The 22,581-nt window shown below is 56.2% G+C and overlaps 2 protein-coding genes across 2 annotated transcripts; both read left to right on the top strand.

The window, feature by feature from the left end:
* The first annotated feature begins 1,171 nt into the window (after nt 1-1,171).
* MUSTN1 (musculoskeletal, embryonic nuclear protein 1) lies at nt 1,172-2,772 on the top strand. The gene is made up of 3 exons (XM_058567747.1): nt 1,172-1,208; nt 2,255-2,404; nt 2,603-2,772. Exons 1-3 carry the CDS (start codon nt 1,172-1,174, stop codon nt 2,707-2,709), a joined length of 294 nt encoding a protein of 97 aa, XP_058423730.1. The 3' UTR covers nt 2,710-2,772.
* Nucleotides 2,773-5,306: 2,534 nt separating this feature from the next.
* On the top strand, nt 5,307-21,648 carry ITIH4 (inter-alpha-trypsin inhibitor heavy chain 4). The gene is made up of 23 exons (XM_058567731.1): nt 5,307-5,412; nt 6,856-7,016; nt 9,117-9,221; nt 9,366-9,528; nt 9,667-9,777; nt 10,291-10,419; nt 11,051-11,167; nt 11,442-11,610; nt 11,710-11,835; nt 12,020-12,201; nt 12,297-12,482; nt 14,664-14,803; nt 15,055-15,209; nt 15,509-15,535; nt 15,828-15,881; nt 16,281-16,397; nt 16,936-17,087; nt 17,200-17,245; nt 17,334-17,450; nt 18,537-18,711; nt 20,588-20,742; nt 20,880-20,976; nt 21,431-21,648. Exons 1-23 carry the CDS (start codon nt 5,329-5,331, stop codon nt 21,498-21,500), a joined length of 2,838 nt encoding a protein of 945 aa, XP_058423714.1. The 5' UTR covers nt 5,307-5,328; the 3' UTR covers nt 21,501-21,648.
* Nucleotides 21,649-22,581: the final 933 nt, after the last annotated feature.

The following is a 22,581-nucleotide window of genomic DNA, read 5'->3' as shown; positions in this document are numbered from 1 at the left end:
CTGGTTGGGTTCCGTCTGCCTGGAGCCTTCAAGGACAAAAATAATCTCCATCACAAACTGACAAGGAGCTTTGCTACGTCTGATCCAGCGGGGCGGGCCCTGACATCCTACCCGCATCCACTCCCCGCACCCACGCTAGGCTGGGAGTCCTGTGTGTGGGGGTATGAGGAGCTCGCATAGGGGAACTAAGTGACCTTCAGGGGAACCCTTGGGCCTGTCCATCTCTCCACACCTCAGTCGCTGGAATGGGCTTCACTCTCACTCACCCTCTCTCAGCAACCTAAACGTCCTCAGACCAGGCACCCTCCGGCAGCCTCATCTCAGTCAAAGGCTCTGTGCAGTTTCCCGCCTTCAGCTCACCAGTGCCCTCACCACAAAGCCTAGTTTCCTCAGTTCCTTCCTGGGTGCTTTATCCCCTGCCTTCTTTGTCCCTTTGCTAAATTTGCTCTGGGAGCAGACAGAGGATGGGGGCATCAGCAAAAGCACAGATGGAGCGCCTCCCCAGGCTTCCCTCCCCTGGCCGCACGTTCTCCACCTGTGAGCCAGGGTAGCCGCTGTGCCCTGAGTCCACTGTGAGGGCCCCGTGAGCTCGCCTTGAGTGGATGCTCCTCAGCATCAGACACAGGGAGCTTCTGCCCCACTGCCGTGCAGGGGCGGAAAGTCTCTTTCCTCTGGAATCCAGAGGAGGGGTGAAAGAGAGAGAAAAACAAGCTCAGAGCGGTCCAACCTGGCTCAGGGCCCTCCTTTTCCTCAAGGACACTCTCTACACTGGGAAGGACTGTCGCAGATGGACAGCTCAGACTGCCACAAACACATTCCAGGACCTACATTCGTAAACGCACAAGTGGCTGCCAGTCCCAGCCCCTCCTGCCTGCAAACAGCAGCTGTTCCCGAGGATAAGGATCTTCCCAGCTGTCTGCTTTCACCAGGGCTGCAGCCCCCCAGGCAGCCATGCTCAGCGAGCCCCTACCATCTCCAAGAATAAACTCTGAAGCCAGTGGCTGTGTGGACCTGAATCATCGGGGAGCCTGTCAGAGGAGGGGGAGTGACTTCCCAGGACAGGCACGCGGACTATATAAGCTCTAGAGGGCTGGGCACTGCTCAGATCTCTTCCACCAGCTACTGCCAGCCAGAGAGGCGCCTTCAGAGCCGCTCTCCCACAGTACCCACCATGTCCCAGGTAGGAGGGCCCAGCACAGGCCGTGTTGGTACCAAGGTGGGTGGAGTGGAGAACTGGACACTGGCATCTCTGGCGGCTGTGTCTTGAGCTGAGCTCCAGGCATAAACACAGGAGCTCTGGGAGGCCAGGGCTCAGGGAGGATACCCCCAGGCCCCAGCTTACCCTGAGGAATCCCTGTTTAGCTTGGGTTTGGTGGTATTCCATGGTTAGGAGGAGTGGAGAAAATGCATGTGGTACTTTGAGATCTCTGCACATGTCTTTGTGTGTAAGGGAGCTGCTTATATGACTTGGTGTGTGGAGTTTCGTACATTTGTAGCCGTGCGTATGTGTTTACGTGTGAGGCTGGATGTATAGGTGTATAACTTTATGCCCGGGTATCTCCCCAGCAGGGTATGTCTCTGTGCAGGCGTGTAGTGTGTTGCACCAGGAGCCCAGCCCAGGCTCGGGGGCCAGAGAGTCCTAGCACCTGCCCCCAGTGCTTAGGAAGGAATAAGGCCTCAGACTCACAGGCACCTGGGGCTGAGAGGTAGGGTCTGGATGTCTCCAACACTGGAGGGACAGGCAGACCAGCCTGCTAAGAGGAGGGTTGTCCTTGCTGCCTGCTCCATGGGTGGGTGCTGACCTTGGACTTTGACTTCATGGGGACCTGATTTCTCTGCCCCACTCCCACCCCAAAACACACATGGTAAATACTGGAAATTTTGGGGGAGACAGGCAATCCCTAAGGGACCCCCTGCCACCCAGTGAGCAGGTCTTGGAATTCACCAGAGACCTTGGAATTCAGCCTCAAAGCCAATCCCTTTCCCGTTTGCCCATTGTGCCCAGGCCTGAATGTGGCCAGACAGACACACAGTGTGAGGCTACAGCAGCTGCAGGCCCAGAGCTCCCAGTCTGTGGCAGAAAGGCAGAGAGACTGGTGGGCAGGGGAGTGGAGTATAGTTGGGAAGGCTTCCTGGAAGAGGAGTGGGGCCTTGAATTGGCTTGAGTTCAGTGAGCAGGGAAGAGGGATCTCAGGGCCAAGGCACATAGGTGGGAAAGAGGTCTGAACCTCAAGGCCTCAGGGTGTAACATGAGGCTCTGGACTCTCCAAGGCTGGCGCTCAGGAAGCCCCCATCAAGAAGAAGCGCCCCCCTGTGAAGGAGGAGGACCTGAAGGGGGCCCGAGGGAACCTGGCCAAGAACCAGGAGATCAAGTCCAAGACTTACCAGGTTATGCGGGAGTGTGGTAAGTGTTCTAGGGGTGGTGGGGACAGGGGGCGAGGGGTGCAGATGTGTCAGTAGGAGGGGGGCAGGGTGGGAGGGTCCCATGGGTCCTCAGTTCTAAGAGTCCAGAGCTCCTAGGCTCATGGGGGTGCTCCGCACAAAAGGGGCCTTCCCTCCCTAGGAAGCCAGGCTGGGCTCCAGACCACGCCTCTCCCCACAGAGCAAGCAGGCTCGGCCGCCCCGTCGGTGTTCAGCCGCGCCCGGACTGGCACTGAGACCGTCTTTGAGAAGCCCAAAGCCGGGCCCGCCAAGAGTGTCTTTGGCTGAGAAGCGCACGCCACTCCCCTCGCCACCGCCAACACCTAGACGCAGGAGCCTTTCTCAAGAACTTTTTTTATGCCAGAACCCACCTTCTCACCTGCCACCTCTGGGACTGCCACCCCTTTCCTACAGCCCTGGCCCCTCAGCCCCAGGGATTCTGCACCAGCACCTGGGAAACACCAATAAAGAGGATGCCCACGTGGCCCCAACATTTGGAGGGTGTTGGTTGGTCGCTGGTCATGGCCGCTAAGAGTGTGTGTTGGGGGGGAGGTTAGGTGGGGCATGGGGCATGTTCTGTACCCTTCGCAGCTTTCGGGAGGGTCCCAGGAGATAATGCAGATGCTATTATGGCTACTGCCACATACTAGAAAGAGCCTTGGATGTGGAGACCTGGCACTGACCTTCTGTGAGACTTCAAACCTCTCCACGTTTGCTGAGGCTCAGTTTCCCCTTGTATATGACAAGGGAGTTGAGCTGGAGCCTATTGCATAAAACAGACCACAGTGACACTGCTCAGAGTGAAGCAAGTGGTGGCCTGGGGCTCACCCCGCCCCTGCCTTCCACAGAAGCCATCGAGAACCACAAGGCTCTGCGGGACCCAGAAACTTCAAAGCCCCTCTACCCCCCTGCACCCTTGTTTATACTGCCTCCTTGCCAGCTCTTGTCCCCTCAAAGACAGACAGACAGGTCGAGGCTCCTCTCTGGCCAGCAGCAGTCGGCTTCCTGAGCCATTTTCCCCTCTCCCAAACTCGGAGTGAGCCTCCCCAGCCCTGCCTGAGCCATGGGAACACTAGGTTCTTGGCTCATGTGCAATTCTTTCCTCTTCAGGCCTCAATGTCCACTGTGTGCATAGACTTGTCAGCTTCAGGGCACTACAGAGGCCTGTCTGGTTATGACAGGAAGACCGTGAACAGTCCAGGGTGGACTGGCAGGGCCTGCCTCAGGGCTGATGCCCCTCCTGTCCCCTGGGCAGGTGGAGCTGACTGCTCGGAGACTTGCCCACATTCCTGGCCACCCTGGGCTCCTTATATAGCTATTTCCAAGCTAGGCCTGTACTCTATGCCCCAAGGGAGCAGACCTTCTGTGGGGACAGGGCCTGGGCCTGCTCACTGGACTCCTTGGGGAGGCTCTTCCCCCACATTGCTGAAGGGGTGTGACTCTTCTCCCCACCCCCCGCTCTCCATGTAACCCAATCATAGCCAGAGCCAAAGAGTGAGCAATCTAGATGCACACAGAGATGAGGCTTCTGGCTGTAGTCGTGCTGTGGAACAGGCACATTTACTTGCAGCTGCAGACACAGCTCCAAAGTCTATGATGCCCTTCCCCTGGGACCCGATGCTACTGGCATTGACGGAGGCAGGGCTAATGGAGGAGACCCTTTCCCAGCCCTCTGCAAGCCGGTCACTGCCCCAGGGCCCCAAGTAGGCCCACAAGATGGCTACCCCATCTTCCATCCCCAGGGCTACTGTCACCGAGTGCTTCCCCAACCCAAGATTTGGCACCTGACCACACTTTCCTGAAGCATCTTTACCCCCTCTATGGCCACAGACTCAGGAGCTGGCCTTTCCCGAGCCACCAAGGACACAAGAACCAGCTGCGTCCGGATCCCCCAATATTTGTTCACTTTATTGCTATTTGTTGTAAAAGCAGCATTTCAACTTTATTAAAGGAAAATTGGAAAAAGTCAGTAATCCTACCCCAGGCCCTTGGGCTGCCCTCCCCTGGGTCCGGGCTCGTGACAACGGCACTGCCTTGACATGCTGATGGATCAGCCTCTGCCCTTTCTCATTCAGGCTGTGATTCACAGGCTGCTGTGGCACGACCGGCCTCCGCGTCGGCCACCTGAGTGGGCACGGCATGGCACAGAATCACCCCCTTCAGGAGCTCTGTGCTTTCTCTTCTGTTGCATGCTTTCCTCTCAATCAGTTCCCCACAGCGAGACCTCTGGGCCACAAGGTGTGGGCGTCTTTATGGCTCTTGGTTTGTCTCATTTTGGGAGCCTTGCTAGAGTTGAATCAAGAGCCCTGGCTAGGTTCATGTGGATCAGGAGAGAGAAGGGGCTCCTGGGCCCAGCCCCTCTCACCCCAGAAATAAGGTGTATCCATCCTGCATTGGCCCCAACAGATCTTACCCCACTCAGACCCCCAGGGGCTGCTCAGTGCCTTAAGGCCCCACTGCCCAGTCACACTGGCCTGGCCTCAGGCACCCTTCCTCCAGGAAGCTGCCCCAGCCCTCGTCTTCCCAGCCATCCCTCTGTTTCCCCCAGACTGGGCTTATGGAGAGTGGCCTGGGTCACTGTTGTGTCCCCCTGCTCTAGGGAGCTTGTTGGTGAACGACTGGTGTGAGGGGTGGTGGTGGCCTGGGAAGGTTCTGGACCTTTCAGAAGGGATGCCAATACCCAACTCCCACCTGAGCATGCCTTTCCTCAGTACATGTTCCTGTCCCCAGCCAAGGTCCACAGGACATTTGCAGTTTGCCTGTTTACTGAGGCCACTTCAGTTTTTGGCTTGTAGATCCCAGTTTCCCAGAACCTGCCCCCACAGGGGCGGGGCAGTGAGCAAGTTACTAATTCACTCCCCACTTCCTTGCAAGTTCAGAAGCAGCCTGCCACTCACTGGATCCAAAATGAAGACCCCTCTCCACACCTACAGCATCGTGCTGGTCCTGCTCTCGCTGCCGGCTGTCCTCCAGGCCACCACTGCCCGAAAGGTAGCAGGTGTCCATGGGGGCCTGTGTGTATGCACCTGAGTGTGAGTGGTGTGAGCTGGTGAACGAGTGGAGGAGACCCTCTGTGTGTGCAAGCATGTAAGTACAAGTGAGCACAGATCAGTGTGTGTTTAAAGAAATGGTGCTGACCATCCACCCGGTACCACCCTGAGGGTCTTATGGATATTCTCACACTTAATAGAAGGGGCGATCCTATTATTCCCATCTGGCAGGTGAGGAAATGCAGCTCAGCAAGTGGCCGCTCAAGGCTGGCAGTGGGTGGGTGGGTGAGAATGGACTTCACAAGCCCAGCGCCACCTCTCCCTGACCGAGTGACCCTGAGGAAGTTACTTATGCTTTCTCTCTCTCAGTTTCTGCATCTGTAAGACAAGGCAATAACAGAACCTATTTGAAGGTTTATTGTGAAGATGAAGCATAATACCTATCAAGTGCTTAGTATAGTCGTGCGTCGCTTAACGGTGGGACACGTTCTGAGAAATGTGTAATTAGGCAGTTTTGCCATGCGAACATCATCGAGTGTACTTACACAAACCTAGATGGTGTAGGCCACTACACACCTAGACTCCATTATGTCTTATGGAACCATCGTCATATATGCAGTCCATCGTTGACCGAAGTGTCGTTATGCGGCACATGACTGTACAGTGCCTGGCACAGAGCAGATGCTCACATGTGTGAACAAGCCACTGGGCCAGTCACGTGCCTCTATGCTAAACTGCCTGTGCTGCTGAACAGAGCTGGTATGTACGTGTGCCATGTGCGAGCAGGCAAGAGGTGTGTAAGGCTCTGCATGTGTCCTTCCTTGAGGACTGCAGTCCTTGGGGCGAAGAGCACATGCCTGGGGGAGAGCCCTGGGGGGAGGGAGGCAACTGGGGAGGGTCCACGGCTGCAGGGAAAGGGGGCCGAGGAAGATTCCCAGCTTTTAGTGATTGGACCGTTACGTTCAAATTCTCCCAGCTCCCAAAGGCCCCTTGTGGAAGACTGGCAGGAGCTGTTTTCCCTAATTTCTGTGGAGGCCAAGGTTGCCAGAAATCAAAGGACTTGTTCGCTGCCCTTTCACTGGGCGGAGCTAAGACTGCACACAAGCTTCCTGACCCTGCCAGGGCCCTCTGTGCTCACCTCTGCTCCAAGGATAAGTGACAGTCCCCTCCCAGACACACTAGGGCTTCTGCAGGGCACTATGGACCCCACATAGCAAGACTGTATGGTGGGGAATGAAGCACACAGCTGCCTTAAGAGGTGAGACAAAGGTTCGCATATGAAATGCCTCATGGGCTTTAGCCTGAGGCCCAGTCAATGGCTCAGTTAGGGTTGGGGGGCCAGGGATTGGTCTGGGACCTAGGTCAGGGCCCACTCTTGAAGAGTGTTGCCCCAAGCTAGGGTGGCATTAAGACAATCCCACCTCCTCCTCCTTCGCTGGTCCAGAATGACATCGACATCTATAGCTTCACTGTGGACTCCAAGGTCTCATCCCGATTTGCCCACACGGTCGTCACCAGCCGGGTAGTCAACAAGGCTGATACTGTGCAGGAGGCCACCTTCCAGATGGAGCTGCCCAAGAAAGCCTTCATCACCAACTTCTCTATGTAGGTGCCTTCCTGCCCTCCTTCTCATCCCCCCTCCCCAACCCAGAACCGTGACATCATCCGTCCTGTGCCCCATCAGGAAGAGAGGCCCTCTTCTTGATGTGAGGTATGCAAGGATGTATGCCTTAGGTGTGTATGCTCCACCTGTAGGCAATACAGGAACTACACGCGTTCTCAGAGACATTTCCATCTCTCCATCTTTCCCTATGTCCCTCCCTCCCTCCCTCCATCCCACCCTCCGTCCATCACTCCCTCCATCTGTCCATCCCTCCATCCATCAACCCATTATCCCTCAGTGCTGCCCAGGTGGCAGATGGAGAACAATGATGCCTTTGTGTCTTTGCTTTTGAGTAGGACAGACTTGGGACACTCTGAGGCCAGGCCCAGGCAGGAGGGAGTCACCAGAAGGCAGATTCCAGCTCAGAATACAGAAAACTTCCTAACCCCTGGCTGCCCCACAATGGAGTGATGCCTTGAGGAGGGGGACCTCCTTGTCACAGGAAGTTCTAAGCCACGCTAGTCCCCAAAAGGGATACTGCAGAGAGCGTTTCTACTCTGGATCAGAAGCCTCATTGGGAGGCCTCTGGGGTCTCTGCGGACTCTGAACTGGTGACCATCCTCCCCTTGTCCTCTGCTATCCTCCCCCACCCTTCCTGACTCAGTTTTGCAATGTTTACTAAATGCAAGAGAACTCTCTGTCTGTTCCTGGCCCGCAGGAGAGGCAGTGATTGAGGACACTCCAGACCAGAGGCAGGCTGATCCCAGAAACTCAGGGAGGGCAATAGGTGGAGCAGAGAGCGAGTGTCTCTCAGGCAGGGTCCCCAGTGTACCCTGGGACCTCTGAAAAACTGCAGTGGGGGCGAGGTCCCTGTGGTTGGCTCTTCCCTCTCTCCCTGCCACCCTCCCCCCACCACCAGCCTCTACTTTTCCTAACGCCGGAGCCAGGGCCTGTGCTGCCAACTTGCAGTATGAGCTTCACAGGCTGCACCCAGCCTCCCACATGGGTGCTAGGCCAGCAGGCTGCCAGGTTCTGGGCCCATCGCATCTGCTGGGAGCCCAAGACTGGCACCCCTCTCAGGGGTGCATAGAATAGGGAAGCAGGGGGCAGGGTGCCCTGCTCTCTGACCTGGCCAGGAGCTCCCAGTGGGCATCTGGGAGGAGGAGCCCTGCAGCCCATGCACCAGCGCCATCCCTAGCCCAGAGTTAAAGTATGACCAGGAAGGTCAGGAAGGTGGGGAGGAAGGACACTCGGTCCTGAGGTCTGGACCTCCCTACCCACCCCTCGACACTCCCACCCTTTCAGGCCACCCCCAGATCAGGCTCATGTTTGCCTGCCATGCCATACTCATCCCACAAGGAGGTTCTGGAGTAGTCATTTTCCTTCCAGACAAACAGCCTGGGAAGTTCTCTTTCAGTCCCAAAGAATGGCCACTAGGATTGTGTCCCACTCCTAGGAGTCCTGCCCACCAATTATCCAAAACCTGCTTCCCCAGAGGCCACCCTCCCTGCAGAGTGCCCTGCACTGTGTTGGTAGGAAGAGGAGGTAGCCACAGGGGGAGAGGGGTCAGAGCCTTTCAGCCCTATGTCTTCCACTGGCCTGGGAACCGGCACCTCCCTCCGCCTCAGTCTGCCTCGCATAGCTGGACACGGGGCTGGGCACAGGCAGGCCTCAGAAAGCTTTCGCTGGTGACTGGGCGGTTCCTCTGGGAACAGTCGGTGAAGGGAAGGGGCAACTGAAATGTGAGGCCAGACTGGAAGGGAGAAGAGGGGCTGAAACAGCTCAGCCCTGCCTCCTCTGCAACCTCCCTCCCCTGTCTGTTCAGTAAAATGTTTATTAACTAAAAAAATGTTTACTAACACTGTACATGCCTCAGGATAGCTGTAGGCTGGACATACCTTGCAGAGGCCCCCTGACCTCACCCTGGGTGCTGCACAGTCTTATACACAATAGGTGCATAATAAACTGAGGTGGGCTCAGGTAAGGATAGGAGTCACTCTGTCAAGAAGCACACCAAGTCCTAGAGAGGCTCACTGGAGGAGGTGAGATTGGAGCGGGCCACCCCCATCCAGCTCTCCACAACCCCCATCCTCCTGCCCCAGGATCATCAATGGTGTGACGTACCCAGGGAACATCAAGGAGAAGGCTACAGCCCAGGAACAGTACAGCGCAGCCGTGGCCAGGGGAGAGAGCGCCGGCCTTGTCAAGTGAGCCGGAGGGGTTGTTGGAGGACCTGGTGGGGGTCAGGCAGAGGCTGCCCCTGCCTTCAGCCCTTGAGCCCTGCTCCCCAGTCTGCAGTGGCCATACCCCACCTGGCCTGGAGGGGCAGACCCGATACCTTCCTCCCCCAGGGCCACTGGGAGAAAGATGGAGCAGTTCCAGGTATCTGTCAATGTGGCTCCCGCAGCCAAGGTCACCTTTGAGCTGGTGTATGAGGAGCTGCTCAAGCGGCAGCTGGGAGTGTATGAGCTGCTGCTGAAAGTTCGGCCCCAGCAGCTGGTCAAGCACCTGCAGGTACCTGCTGCTGCCTCCTCCCAGGAGGCCTCCTGGATGACCCCTGTTCTGCTGAGGGTGGCCCCACTTTCCCCTCTGCCTCCTGTGAGGCCTAGCCTCGGCTCCTGGCTGACCCAGTGACCCACTTCTTGCCTCCAGATGGACATTCACATTTTCGAGCCTCAGGGCATCAGGTTCCTGGAGACAGAGAGCACCTTCATGACCAACGAACTGGCAAATGCCCTCACCGTCTCGCAGAACATGACCAAGGTGGGCCTGCTGTGGTCGGTGGGGGAGGGTACCAAGGGGCCTGTCTTCAGGCCAGCCCTATAAGCCTGGATTTCCAGGAAGTGAGACAATTGGGCAGAATCTCTCAGCTGGCGGGACTTCTGAGGCCTCTGTGTCCCTGCTGTCATTTGGCAGATGGGGAGGGGAAGGCCTAGAGAGGGATGGTGGGTGCTAGTTTGAACCCTGAGACTGGAGGAGAAGGACTTGGAGAGGAGACTGATGTGAGGGTCCCAGAACCAGGTGGGAGGAGAAGATGGCTGGATCGCACACATCCTGAGCCCAACCTCCACTTGCGCAGCTCCGGGAGCAGGGGACTCACTCTCACACCCCCTCCCCTGTGTGGAGGCAGTCTATGCGACAGCTCAGCCTGAGAGAGAGGTCCCTGGAATTTGACCCAGGGCTACATCCTGGAATTCTCACTTCAGACCACGGGTGAGGGGTGTTGTTGGCATGGCCTGCCTGCTCCTTCCAACCTCAGCCCGGTGGTTTCTCCAGGCTCACATCCGGTTCAAGCCAACGCTCTCCCAGCAGCAGAAGTCTCCGGAGCAGCAAGACACAGTTCTGGACGGCACCTTCATCGTCCGCTATGATGTGAACCGGACCGTCTCTGGGGGCTCCATTCAGGTGTGTGGGCTCCAGGCAAGACCGGGGCAACCAGGAAATCCATCTACCCTCAAGAGCCTGAGCCTGAGTGTTCTAGAAGAAAAGGCAAAATAACTGCCCCTACTTATTAGTGTGCACCAGGGGCAGCATAGACAGAAAACAATTCCCTTTCGGAGGCAAAAAAGGTTTGCCTCTGCCGAAGAGCTGCCCTGCAGGGTTTTCCTTGTTACCTTCGCTGCCAGGAGGCTCACAGCTCAGTTTTATGCTCATATGCAGTAGCTTCTTTCACATAGTTTCTGGCATCATTGTGTTCCCCTTTACTCTTTTGATGGACCTTATTTTTGGAGTCTTCACTGTTTTGCTGAATCTCAGGTTTTTTATGTCTGAACATTTTAGCCTCAAATACTAAAACAAATAGGAGGTAAAGTGGGGTAGAGTCTTAGTGGGCCATGCGTGAGCAGGGAAGGCAAGAGAGGGGCTGGATTGAGCCCTAAAAGATGGCAAGAATTTGGGGAGGTTAGCAGTGGGACAGAGATGGAAGGGCCAGAATGGAGACAGCATAGGAACCCGAGGATTCAGGATTAGGAGGCTGGTTGGGGGCAGGCCAGGGCTGCAGTTCTCATCACCTGGGTTCGTCTCACTCTGGTCACAGATTGAGAATGGCTACTTTGTGCACTACTTTGCCCCCGAGGGCCTGCCCACAATACCCAAGAATGTGATCTTTGTCATTGACAAGAGTGGCTCCATGATGGGCAGGAAAATCCAGCAGGTGGGTCCCATGGGCTTGGACGGGACCCTGAAAGCTCCCAGACACCTCACACCATCAGCTCTGGTCCAGCAAGCAGAGCATCCCTTCTCCGTCTTCCTGGGTAGGGGGGTCCCAGAGGTCGTGGTTGGTCAGAGTATGGGGCAGGTGCTACCCCTAGAGCATTCACCATGACCCCACTCCAGATGCAAGCCCCGGGAGGGCCAGCCCGAGAACACGTGAGACCCCAAGGAGGCCCCACTAAGATACCCACCTTGTCTCCCTTCCTCCTCACCAGACCCAGGAAGCCCTAATTAAGATCCTGGACGACCTCAGCCCCAAAGACCAGTTCAACCTTGTCTGCTTCAGCGGGGAAACAACCCAGTGGAAGCCATCGCTGGTGCTGGCCTCGGCTGAGAACGTGAAGGAGGCCAAGAACTACGCTGCTGTCATCAAGGCCCAGGGAGGTGAGCGCCTGGGCAGCCCTGCAGGGTGGGGCTTCCGGGGCACCGAGCGCGGCCCAGGGCATCTGGCTGGGAGCCACCCTGAGAGTGTGCGCCCCACAGCGACCGACATCAACGCTGCGACACTGAGGGCTGTGCAGCTGCTGACGAGAGCCAACCAGCAGGAGCTGCTGCCCGCAGGGAGCGTCTCCCTCATCATCCTGCTCACCGACGGCGACCCCACTGTGGGTGAGGCACTGCCAGCAACTCCAGGGCACACTGCCCAAGGGGAGCCGCTGGGGCTCCACCCTGGCTTGCTGTGGGACCCAGGGAAGGGAGGGGGTCTCTGAGGCCCCTCTGGCTCTGAGATTCCAGAAATATCCATTGAGCAAATCACTGTTTTCTCATCTACTTCCCAAACCGCTGGGTCCAGGGGAGACCAACCCTGCGAGCATCCAGAAGAACGTGAAGGCAGCCATAGGCGGCCAGTACAGCCTCTTCTGCCTGGGCTTCGGCTTCGACGTCAGCTACGCCTTCTTGGAGAAGCTGGCACTGGACAACGGTGGCCTGGCTCGGCGCATCTATGAGGACTCAGACTCTGCCCTGCAGCTCCAGGTGCCTGCATACCCCTGGTGGACAGCCTGAGTGAAGGTCAGCACAGAGAGGTGGGTAGACCCCAGCCGGCCCTCGTGACACCCCCCACCCTACAGGACTTCTACCAGGAAGTGGCCAACCCACTGCTGATGAGGGTGGCCTTCGAGTACCCGAGCAATGCCGTGGAGGAGGTGACACAGGACAACTTCCGGCTGCTCTTCAAGGGCTCCGAGATGGTAGTGGCCGGGAAGCTCCGGGACCAGAGCCCTGATGTGCTCTCAGCCAAAGTCAGCGGGAAGGTGGTGAGTGTGGCCAGCCATCCTGGAGATGAAGGGCAGCTGGGGCAGGCAGTCAGAGGGGCTGGGTTCAAACCCTAGCCCTGACAGGCTCTAGCCGGTTGACCTTGAGCGAGTCGCAAAGTGCCCTCTGCCACTTGTGCATCCCCACTGCGTGGGCTCGTGGTGGAGATTCAATGAGATAACATCCTGATTCTCCTGAGCACCTGCGTGTGCTGTCTCGGGTAGGCACTCGGTGGTCAGGCTGGGCTGCTGCTGTTCCTGAGGGCACCAGGGGCTGGCACCCCTCCCATCCTCACACCAGCCCTCTGAGGTTCAGTCGGCAGGGAGGGTGGTTCCCATTTGACAGATGAGCAGTCTGAGGCCCGGGTAGAGCAGGCAGCTTGCCCTGGGCCCTGCTGCAGCTGGGTCAAGAGCTCAGCTCACCACGTGGTACCCTGCCCTTGCCCATCCTTCCCTGCCTCTGTGCCACGAGAGGCCCTCTCATTCCAGAAACAGAAACTGAGCACCTGCTCTACACCAGGAGAGGTCCTTCTCTAGGGAGGTTCTCACGGGAGAGACAGCATGGGTAAATCGTCACGTAAACAAGGAGCTACAGGCTGGGATGTCCCTGACAGGATAAACCCAGGGACTCAGGAGAACAGCACTGGGAGCCCCAACCTGGCCTGGGGATCAGGGAAGGCTTCCTGGAGGAGGCTCAGCTGAGACTTAGGGATGAGTAGGAGGTGGCAGAGGCCAGATGGTGGAGTGATGGAGGAATGTTCCAGGCTTGCATGGCTGGCGGACAGCACGTATGGGGAGAATGGCAGGGCAGCCAGGCAGGCAGGTATGGGGGGTCCAGGGCCTCGTCTCAGAAGAAGTAGCCAAGTGTCATGATGGGCAGTGCGTGCCTTGTGCCAGCCTGCCCCGCTTTAAACCCAGCTCTGCCACCTCCCAGAGGTGACACCTGAGGCAAGTCACTTAACCTCCCTGTACCTTAGTTTCCTCCTATGTGAAACTGAGAATAAATCACCTTATCAACCTGTAAGGCTGCTGTGGGGGTTAAGGTCTGGCTCTGTGTAAATGCACTGTACACAATAGATGCTGATCTTCTCCTGGAGGCCAAGGATTCCCAAAGGGCAGAACCCAACGTGACTCGGGGTAGTTCACAAATATCTCTTTGTTTTAGCAGTTATGTATTTATTTTAATGTTCTGAAAAATATAACTCGGACCCCAGACCTAAGATTTCACAGGTATTGCTTGGGACAAGGCCAAGTAAAGAATCTATTTAAAGTGCAATTAAGGAAAACCATCAGACAAATAGCTATACGTGTGGAGAGAGCAAAATGCATGCAGGTGGCCTGCACGTGACAAAGCCTCAGGTGGCCCGGCTCTGGGTGGGAGACAGAGGAGGGTGGTTCCAGCAGGGGTGGTGGGATTGGATCCACACTGAGCAGGTCTTTGGCTGCCCTGGGGAGCTATGGTGAGAGAGCTGGGGTTCCTCTCTCCCCAGACCCCATTTCCCAGGCTGCGGGCCAAGTCAGCCTGAGAGCAGAAGGCCCCTCCCTGGGGAAGGAAGTGGCAGTCCACCCAGAGCTTGGGCGCATGCCTAGCTGTCACCATCCCACAGTATTCAGTCCCAGCAAAGGGCACCAGCTTGGGCAAGAGACAGCTTGCTGGGGTGGACGGGGCTCCAAGCCCCATCAGGGCCATGACGCTTGAGTTTTCTTCCCAGCTCTGCCACTGACTGCTAGGGAAGGCTCTTCCCTCTCTGTCCCGAGTCTCCATCTTTGGGGTGAGGGTAGGCTGTGTCTGGGACCCTTTCTGCTCCACACTGTACTTGTGCATCCCTCCTGCTGCTGTTTCTACCCCGGCCTGGGGTTCAGAACCCATCTTCGTTCCTTCCTCCCTGAGGGTCGGTCTGCCTGGGGTCCCCGGCTCTGCGCCTGACCTGCTGCCCCTGGGATAGTTTCCTACCTTTTATCTCCTCCTCCTTCTCATCCTTGGAGGCTCTGTCACTGAGCCCCTCGCAGCCCTAAACTCCCTCCCCGCCCCCCACTCTACTCAAAGAAGGGCAGTCCTCGCAGCCAATGCATGAGACCTGCCCCAGCTCCAACCAGGTTTCTCGTGGAAGTGCTCCAAGCTCCAGGTCAGGTGCTGCTGTCAGACCCTCACTGCTCCTGCCCTGGCTGGGCCCCTCTTTCCAGCACTTGCAGAACATCACCTTCCAAATGGAATCCAGCGTGGCCCAGAAGGAGGAGGAGTTCCGGAGCCCCAAGTACATCTTCCACAGCTTCATAGAGAGACTCTGGGCGTACCTGACCATCCAGCAATTGCTGGAGCAAATGTGAGTGGCCCGTACCCTCGAGGGCCTGCTGGGGTGGCCACACGTGGCCTCAGCGCCTCCCCAAGCTCTTCACTGGTGGGGTGGGCACAGCTGGCATGGGGCCATCTCCTAGGCATGGAGAGAGGGGGTCGTGGTATTGTGTCTGAGATCCAGACTCTCCCAGTGGAAACCCCCTGGAAGGGTCTGGAATGGTGGGAGAATCTGACTAGGCATCCAGGGACCTGCTGAGCCTCTATGTCCTCAACCTGCAGAGTGTCTGCATCAGATGCTGAAAAGCAGGCCCTCGAGACCCAAGCTCTAAACCTGTCACTCAAGTACAGCTTTGTCACCCCCCTCACGTCCATGGTGGTCACCAAACCTGAAGGTCAAGAACAGTCTCAAGTTGCTGAGAAGCCCCTGGAAAATGGTGGGTGTGAGGTGGGATCCCAGCCTCCTTGGCAGCAGAGTTTTGACCCAGCATTCTCCCCAGCCCCTCCACATCCCAACCAAGAGTCCATCCCTGCCACCCACAGACTCCCAGGAGCCCCAGGAGACTCATCCCATTTCATTGATGAGGAAACTGAAGCCAGGTCTCCTGACCCCCGTGTTCACTACCCATATGTAGTGCTGGGGGTGGGAAGCAAGGTTAGATCTAAGCCCTTCCAATTTATCAGATACCCTGACAGTGTCTCTCTCTCTCTCTCTTTCTCTTTTTGTTTTATCCAGAAAACAGACACAGGAACGTCCACCCAGGTAAGGGCCTAATACCCTCAAAGGCTGGCCTGAGTGACAGTTGGCTGACACGGCCTAGGACACCAGCCCCACGAGTTCGCTGGCCAGGGCCTCTCCAGCTCAGCCCGGCTGCCAGGAGCGAGCATCGTCTGCCCAAGCACACTGGTGCATTTAGTCACCTGTTCATTCAGATAATGAATGAATTGGCTGCCACTCAGGCCCTGTCCTAGGCACTGGGGACACAGTCCCCATCCAGCTGGGGGCCCCAGAACGGTGCATCCAAGAAGCAAACCCAGGTGTCTCTGATTTCCAGGTCACACTGCCTTCAAAACTCATTCCGTGGGAGACAGAATGTCCAGAATAACAGGTAGCAAAGGAGGAGAGGGGAGGGGGAGGGGAGATTGACAGAACCTTGACCCTGGCCACAGTCTGGGCTCTGCCCTGGCTGAGGGGGAGTGACTTGCTTGGCTCACCTGGCTGGTGGCATGGCTGGGACTCAAGTTCAGATGTGACTGATTAGGAGGAAGTTATACAGACCCTGTCCTTACTGAAAGAAGAGGCTTGGGAGGACAAGGTAGTGTGAGGGTCACTGCCGGGTGGGGGGCCTGATGTCCCAATGGGGAGGAGCTCAAGGAGGCTCCATTATTCCAGCCTCGAATTTCTCCCAGCTGTGGTGGGAGAGGCTCCCAGGGTGGCAGTGTTGGGAGGGGAGCTGTCTGAGAGAAGACTGCATGTCTTCTCTCATGGAAAATCAACTTTTCCAAAGCCGGGACTTTCCAGAAGCTACCCAGCTTCCCACGGAGATTTGGACAACCCGGACCTCTTCATCCTCCTCATCGTTCTTTCCCACCCCACCATGGTATGCTGCTACCAGACGTGTTAGGTAAGCTGCTTTCTGACCCTCTAGAGCCTAGTTTCCCCAAAGTAATAATCAAAACTACCCGCAGAGTTGGATGAAATAAAGCACCAAGCACAGGGCTGGGCAGACCAGAGAGGGTTGCTGTGGGGCACGACATTAAGTGATGTGTCCTTCCTTTTCACTGAATTGGGTTCATTACCCTCTGGAGGCTGTCTCAGATGGAACCTTCTGGAAAGGGAAGGTTTCCTCCATTCCCAAAGCCCACAGTGGTCCCTTGAACTGTTTGCGATCTCTAAATCTGGACTCAGACACAGCCGCAGAGCCAGGCTGGACCCTGTCTCCTCAGCCTTTTCCCTAATACCATGCTCTTCAGTTTGAAAGTCTCTTTGCAAAGGCTCTTCTAGGTTGGGTGTATGTGTGGCAGGGGTTGTGGGGCTGGAGTCTGGTGGGTGGCAGGTGGCAGTGATGGCTGGAAGGCGAGCTGATTGCTCTGAATCCTGACTGCCTTCTCCCTTTCTGTTTCTGGCTGTTCCTGCACTAACTCTGGCTTCGGTGCCACCAGCACCCTCAGTTCCTGATCAAGTGTTTCATGGCGTGGATTTAAGAATCAAAGGTGCCCCCCCAGGCCAAAAGCCCTGCAGTAGACTCTGGCCCTATAGCAGGGAGACCCTGGGAGAGGATAGCCCCCGGAATCTCTATGAACCTGTCACATGGGTTTCTCAATGTTGAAGCGGACAGAGGGCCTTGGCCACATCCATGCACTGCTCCATCCCTCACCCCACCCCTCACACAGCCCCCTCGCCAGGAAGGGGCTGCCTAAACCCAGACTCTTTTTCTTTCAGAAACAACTACCACGACAGCCCAGTCCCCAGGTAAGTTGCCAGCCCTCCTTAGCCCCCCTCCCAGTTCTTACACCCTAGCCTGCTTCACCTGCCCCAGGAATCACCCCTGCTGTCCCAGCCCACATCCAGGCTCCTCCTGTCATCCTGCCGCTACCTGGGCAGAGCGTGGACCAGCTCTGCGTGGACATCAAGCGCTCTCAGGGGCTGATGAACCTGCTCTCAGACCCTGACCAAGGTGAGAGGTGCACACCCAGTCATCCACCCCTCTCACCCCCAGCTTACCACTCTGGAGACACAATGGGACACCTGCCCATGGAGACACGCGGGCAGACCTTGTGCTGTGCGGGCCTGTCCCAGGTCATGGCACGGTCACGCCCCCAAGCACTGACACTTGCACTCATGTATCCACTCCACAGACCTCCCACTGGGCAACATGTATGCAGGTTGGGGTGGCTTGGCACTCCAGGGTGACCAGATGTGGGCTTGCCCCCAAGCACTGCCACACTTCAGGGGTGGGGAGACAGACCTTGGCACAGATAAGCACAGTGGCCTGTAGTCAGTGCCCAGCGTGACATGGAGATGAGCCCAGAGGAGCTGTCTGAGGGTCAGGGAAGGCTACACAGGGTCATACAGGTGTGACTGGGCCTTGGCAGATGAGTGGAGATCCACTAGGCAGAGGAAGAGGTAGGCGGAAGCACAGAGCCCTGAAAGATGCTGGTGGGACTTCAGAGGGTGTGGAGGAGGTAGGTGTATTGGCCAGACCTGTCCTCCAATCCCCAGAAGGATCTTCCTGGTTGAGCTGAGGTGTCAGGTCAGACTTGGGGACGCACAGCACTCAGGGATGCTCACACACACACCCACAGAGCCACTCAGAGTCAATGAACATCTATGGCTCCCTCGTTCCTCCCAGATCCACACGGTCTCCCACTGCATCACACCAGGCCCGGAGTCTGTTTGCTCCCTGAGGATGGGGACCACCGATTTTCCATCTTACTCTTGACCTTGGCATCTAGATCAGGGCCAGACATACTACAGGGGCCTGATTAACGTTTACTGACTTCAGACAAGACCTCTCTTCTCAGAGGGCTCATCTGAAGATGGCCGTCACTGCAGATTCGGGGGCCCTTCCATATAAAACCAAGGGATGAGTGGAAAGATTGTGGGAACCAGGCCCCAGTGTGAGGGAATGCTGGGGAAGGGGGATTGAGGATGTGAATTGGTGAAGAATGCTTCTGGGGGAGGTAATCAGGGAGGAGCTGCTGCTCAGGCCGGTGCCCAGCTGAGGCCACAGCTTTGACGTCTCTGCTCCTGGCCCTTGCAGGGGTTGAGGTGACTGGCCAGTATGAGACAGAGAAGGCCCAGTTCTCATGGATCGAGGTGACCTTCAAGAACCCCCAGCTGCAGGTCCACGCATCCCCTGAGCATGTGGTAGTGACTCGGAACCGAAGAAACTCTGTGTACAAGTGGAAGGAAACGCTGTTCTCAGTGATGCCCGGGTAAGCCCCAGGCTGGGTACCAGCAGTAACCTCTCAGCCTGCATCAGCTGGTGACGGCGCTGACAGGTGACTTGAGGCCACGGGCCTGGGGGTGGAGTGGGTGTGCATGAGTCTTCTGCAGTGGGCTGCACCCACAGGAGGGACACAGATACAGAGAGCCCTGCACCATGGCCCTCCTGCTCTGGAGGGCACCAAGGGGACCCTGGGGACCTGGCTGCCCTCACACCTAATCCAGGTCACCACCCTATGCAGGAAACAGTGTGTTCTGGAGCTAGCTCTGCTGCTAATCCTGTGTGACCCTGGGCAGGCCGCTTAGCCCCTCTGAGCCTCAGTTTCCTCACTCATAGCTAGGGATAATCATCACAGCCCTGAATCAGAGGGCTGAGGGGCAGATCCAGTGAAAGAATGTGGTCGGAGAGCACTTTTCCCATTAGACAGTGTGGTGCCCGTTGGGCACATGGGAGGGCAGCGCTCTCTACTTGGTGAGGTAAGGATGACAATAATGAGAGCTGGAGAGCACTGTCTGCCATGGAAGGTTGGGAATGTTGCCCTCAGCATACTCTTGAAGCTCTGATAAGAGACAAGTCCATCTGGCATCAAATGCCGGGCAGCTGGTGGGTAATGGAGGTAGATGGCGACCTCTTCTGGGTGGGGCTGCCCCACCGTAGAGCCTTCCAGAGGCAGCTGTCCGGCTCTGGAAGTCACGAGGGGCCTGGGAGAGAGGCTGAGGACTCTGGCACTCCCTGAGCAGTGCCCTCTGAGCCCCCAGCCTGTGCCAAGCATGGAGAGCCTGTCTGTTCCGTCTCACTGAGCCCCTCAGCAGAGATGGGTCCACACAAGTGAGTGCATGCCTAGCAATCCGAGGACTTACCCAAAATCTCTCAGTGTCATAAAAGATCCTAAAGTTTCCTGTTATCTGATAAAGGCACGAAGATGCCTTGGATATACACACTAGAAGATGGAATCAAGTCTTCCTATTGACTGTAGTGATGCAAAGTCCACGTACTTTCATGAGCTACAGAAGATTTACATAAAGAAAAACAGACCACGTCTTTTACATCGAATCAAGGACAGTGTATGTTTAGGGCATTTAAAATAACCTCAGAGTAACAGCAGGGTCTTATTCAACATGCTTGGGGCCAGCCCGGTAGCGCAAGCGGTTAAGTGCGTGCGCTCCGCTGCGGTAGCCCGGGGTCCGCCAGTTCAGATCCCGGGCGCGCACCGACGCACCGCTTGGCAAGCCATGCTGTGGCGGTGTCCCATATAAAGTAGAGGAAGATGGGCACGGATGTTAGCCCAGGGCCAGTCTTCCTCAGCAAAAAAGAGGAGGATTGGCATTGGCTGTTAGCTCAGGGCTGGTCTTCCTCACACACACACACACACAAAAAAACATGCATGAAGGTGCCTAATATTCCTAAGAAAACCAAAAAGGTAAGAATTTCAGAGATTATTTTAAGTAAAAAAGGAGGGGATGGAATGAGAAGGGACTTGCCCTTCTTGGCTTTAAGACACACAATTCACCACTAATCATCAAAAGAATGTGGCACTGGCCTCAAAACAAAAGGGACCGAGTGAAGGTATCAGAGCCTCTCAATCTAGAAAATTCATTCCTGAGAAACCAAATCCAAGAAAACCAGAGGGAAAGGAACATTATTTCATCTTATAAATAATGCTGGGATCGCCAGACATCATCAAGTTACCATTGGTCCCAGTTTACCAACAAGGAAACCGAAGCCCGGAAGATTTAGGGACTCCCCACCCAGGACCTCACTAGGAGTTCCTGAGGACAAGAGGGCAGCCCCCGCCATTCCCACCACAGCTGCTGGGGTCCCATGCAGGCCTCCCTTCCTGCTCAGAATGCTGGGTCTCCCCACAGCCTCAAGATGACCATGGATAAGGCAGGGCTCCTGATGCTAAGCAGCCCAGACAAAGTGACCATCGGCCTGCTGTCCTGGGACGGCCCTGGGAAGGGGCTCCGGCTCCTTCTGCGAGACACTAACCGCTTCTCCAGCCATGTCGGTGGGACTCTTGGTACGCTGCCCATGGCCTGGGCTCAAGGCCTCCTCAGAAACCACCTCTGCCTGTGAATAGGCAGTGCCCCTCACCTCTGTGTGTCTCCCAGCCTCCCTCTGTCTTTATCCTTCGCTGACCTGCCCTTTGTACCCCAGGCCAGTTTTACCAGGACGTGCTCTGGGGGCCCCCAGCAGCGGCGGATGACAGCAAGCGCACACTGAGGGTTCAGGGGCATGACCTCTCTGCCACCAGGTGACTCGGCACAAGCAGGCCACTGAGCCTAGCCAGGGGTGGGGTCCGGGAGGCTGGGAGCTGGACAATGGGGGCCCCTACTCCTCTGTCCTTGATCAGGGACTAGGAAGAGTCAGGTTGATGCCTTAAGCATGGCTGACCCAGCTCTCAATGACCCCACAAAGGACCATCAACTCAGACTCACAGAAAATACACCAGCCCAGAGAGCCCTAGGGTGGGTTGGGGGCTGTAGGAAACTCCCCTTGAATTCTCAGAGCCCTGGACCCTGGAGACCACACACAACTAGGTCCCCTTGGGTGACCAGGCCTTGGCCTGTGCTGGAGGGAATTCGAAGAGGCCTGGAGACTCTCCACCCTCCATGTTCCTATCCCTAGTTGTCTGTCTCTCTTCCCACCACACCTGAGATTTGCTAACCACTTGTCTGTCTGTCTGTCTGTCTGTCTATTCATCCCAGAGAGCTCAAGCTGGATTACCAAAACGGGCTCCCAGGAACAGAGATTTCCTGCTGGTCTGTGGAGCTGTAGTTCTGATGGGAGGAGTTATGCCCACCCCCCATGCCACCCAACTGTGTGCAGATGGCTGTCACCGTATGACCACAGGGCCCCTCTAGGGCCTGGACCATGGTGGGAAGGGGTAGTTCCACTCATTACAAATAAAGAAAGATGTGTGAGGCCAGGGAGTGGGAGTCTTTGGTTCTATCTGGCCAAATCCCAGGGCCTCAGAATCGCTTCCTGGACACTTAGCCCCCTGTAACATTAGACTCTTCCACTGCCAGCCCCTCAAAGGCCTGTGCAGTAAGGCCCATGGAGAGCTTTCAGTGAGAGATTAAACCACTCCTTTAACATGTCGCTCCAGTCCCTAGCTAGGGATCTAGGGCAGGAGAACATTCGCTGGGAGCAGAGGTTCAGTCTGCTTTATGATCATTTGGTCCATGAAAACCAGTTTTGAGTCAAAAAAAAAAAAAAGAAAAAGAGTGAACTGGGTGGAAGTTCTTTATAGGCCAACTCCCCAACATTCTCAAGCTTTTGGGCCCTTTTGCAATGGGATTTGCATGACACATTTGATTTTCACACCTGTGCTCAGGAACAGGCCTGTCTGCTCATCGCCTTATAAAGAAGCCAGCACTGGAAGAAAAAGAAGACAGAGATGAGGCCTCTGTCCCAGGAGGGAAACAAGGGTCTGTTTGCAGGAGCCTCCAGTCTCATGGGGGTGATCCAGGTCCCTAACTCTAATACCTGAGCTGTTGAGGGTCTCGTCTTCTGCCCCTGCACTATGGTTAGGCACCGCAAAGATTCCACCCAATTCCTGCCCAGGCAAAGCATACTTTTAAAAAAATGTATAATTACTCCGCCTACTTCTAAAAAAAATGACACAACTCTTTGGCTTACAAATAAAAAGCATAAAGAAAATAAACCCAAAAACCATGAGTGTGAGAAGAAGAGAAAAGAGCCATGTGGGAGGAAAGTTAAGTCAGAGACACCAGGGTAGGAAGCTGCAGCAGCACAAAGCTTTGCTCTGAGCTTCCTGGCAGCCAAGGTAAAGCAGAAAATGAGCTCATTTGCTTGCTAAGAGGAGGCAAAGCAGATCATCAGGGAAAACATTCTT

This window comes from Diceros bicornis, chromosome 2 (genome assembly GCF_020826845.1).
Source record: "Diceros bicornis minor isolate mBicDic1 chromosome 2, mDicBic1.mat.cur, whole genome shotgun sequence".
NCBI lineage: Eukaryota > Metazoa > Chordata > Mammalia > Perissodactyla > Rhinocerotidae > Diceros > Diceros bicornis.
Note: the sequence above shows the minus strand (reverse complement) of the source record. Positions and strands in the feature narration are given on the sequence as shown.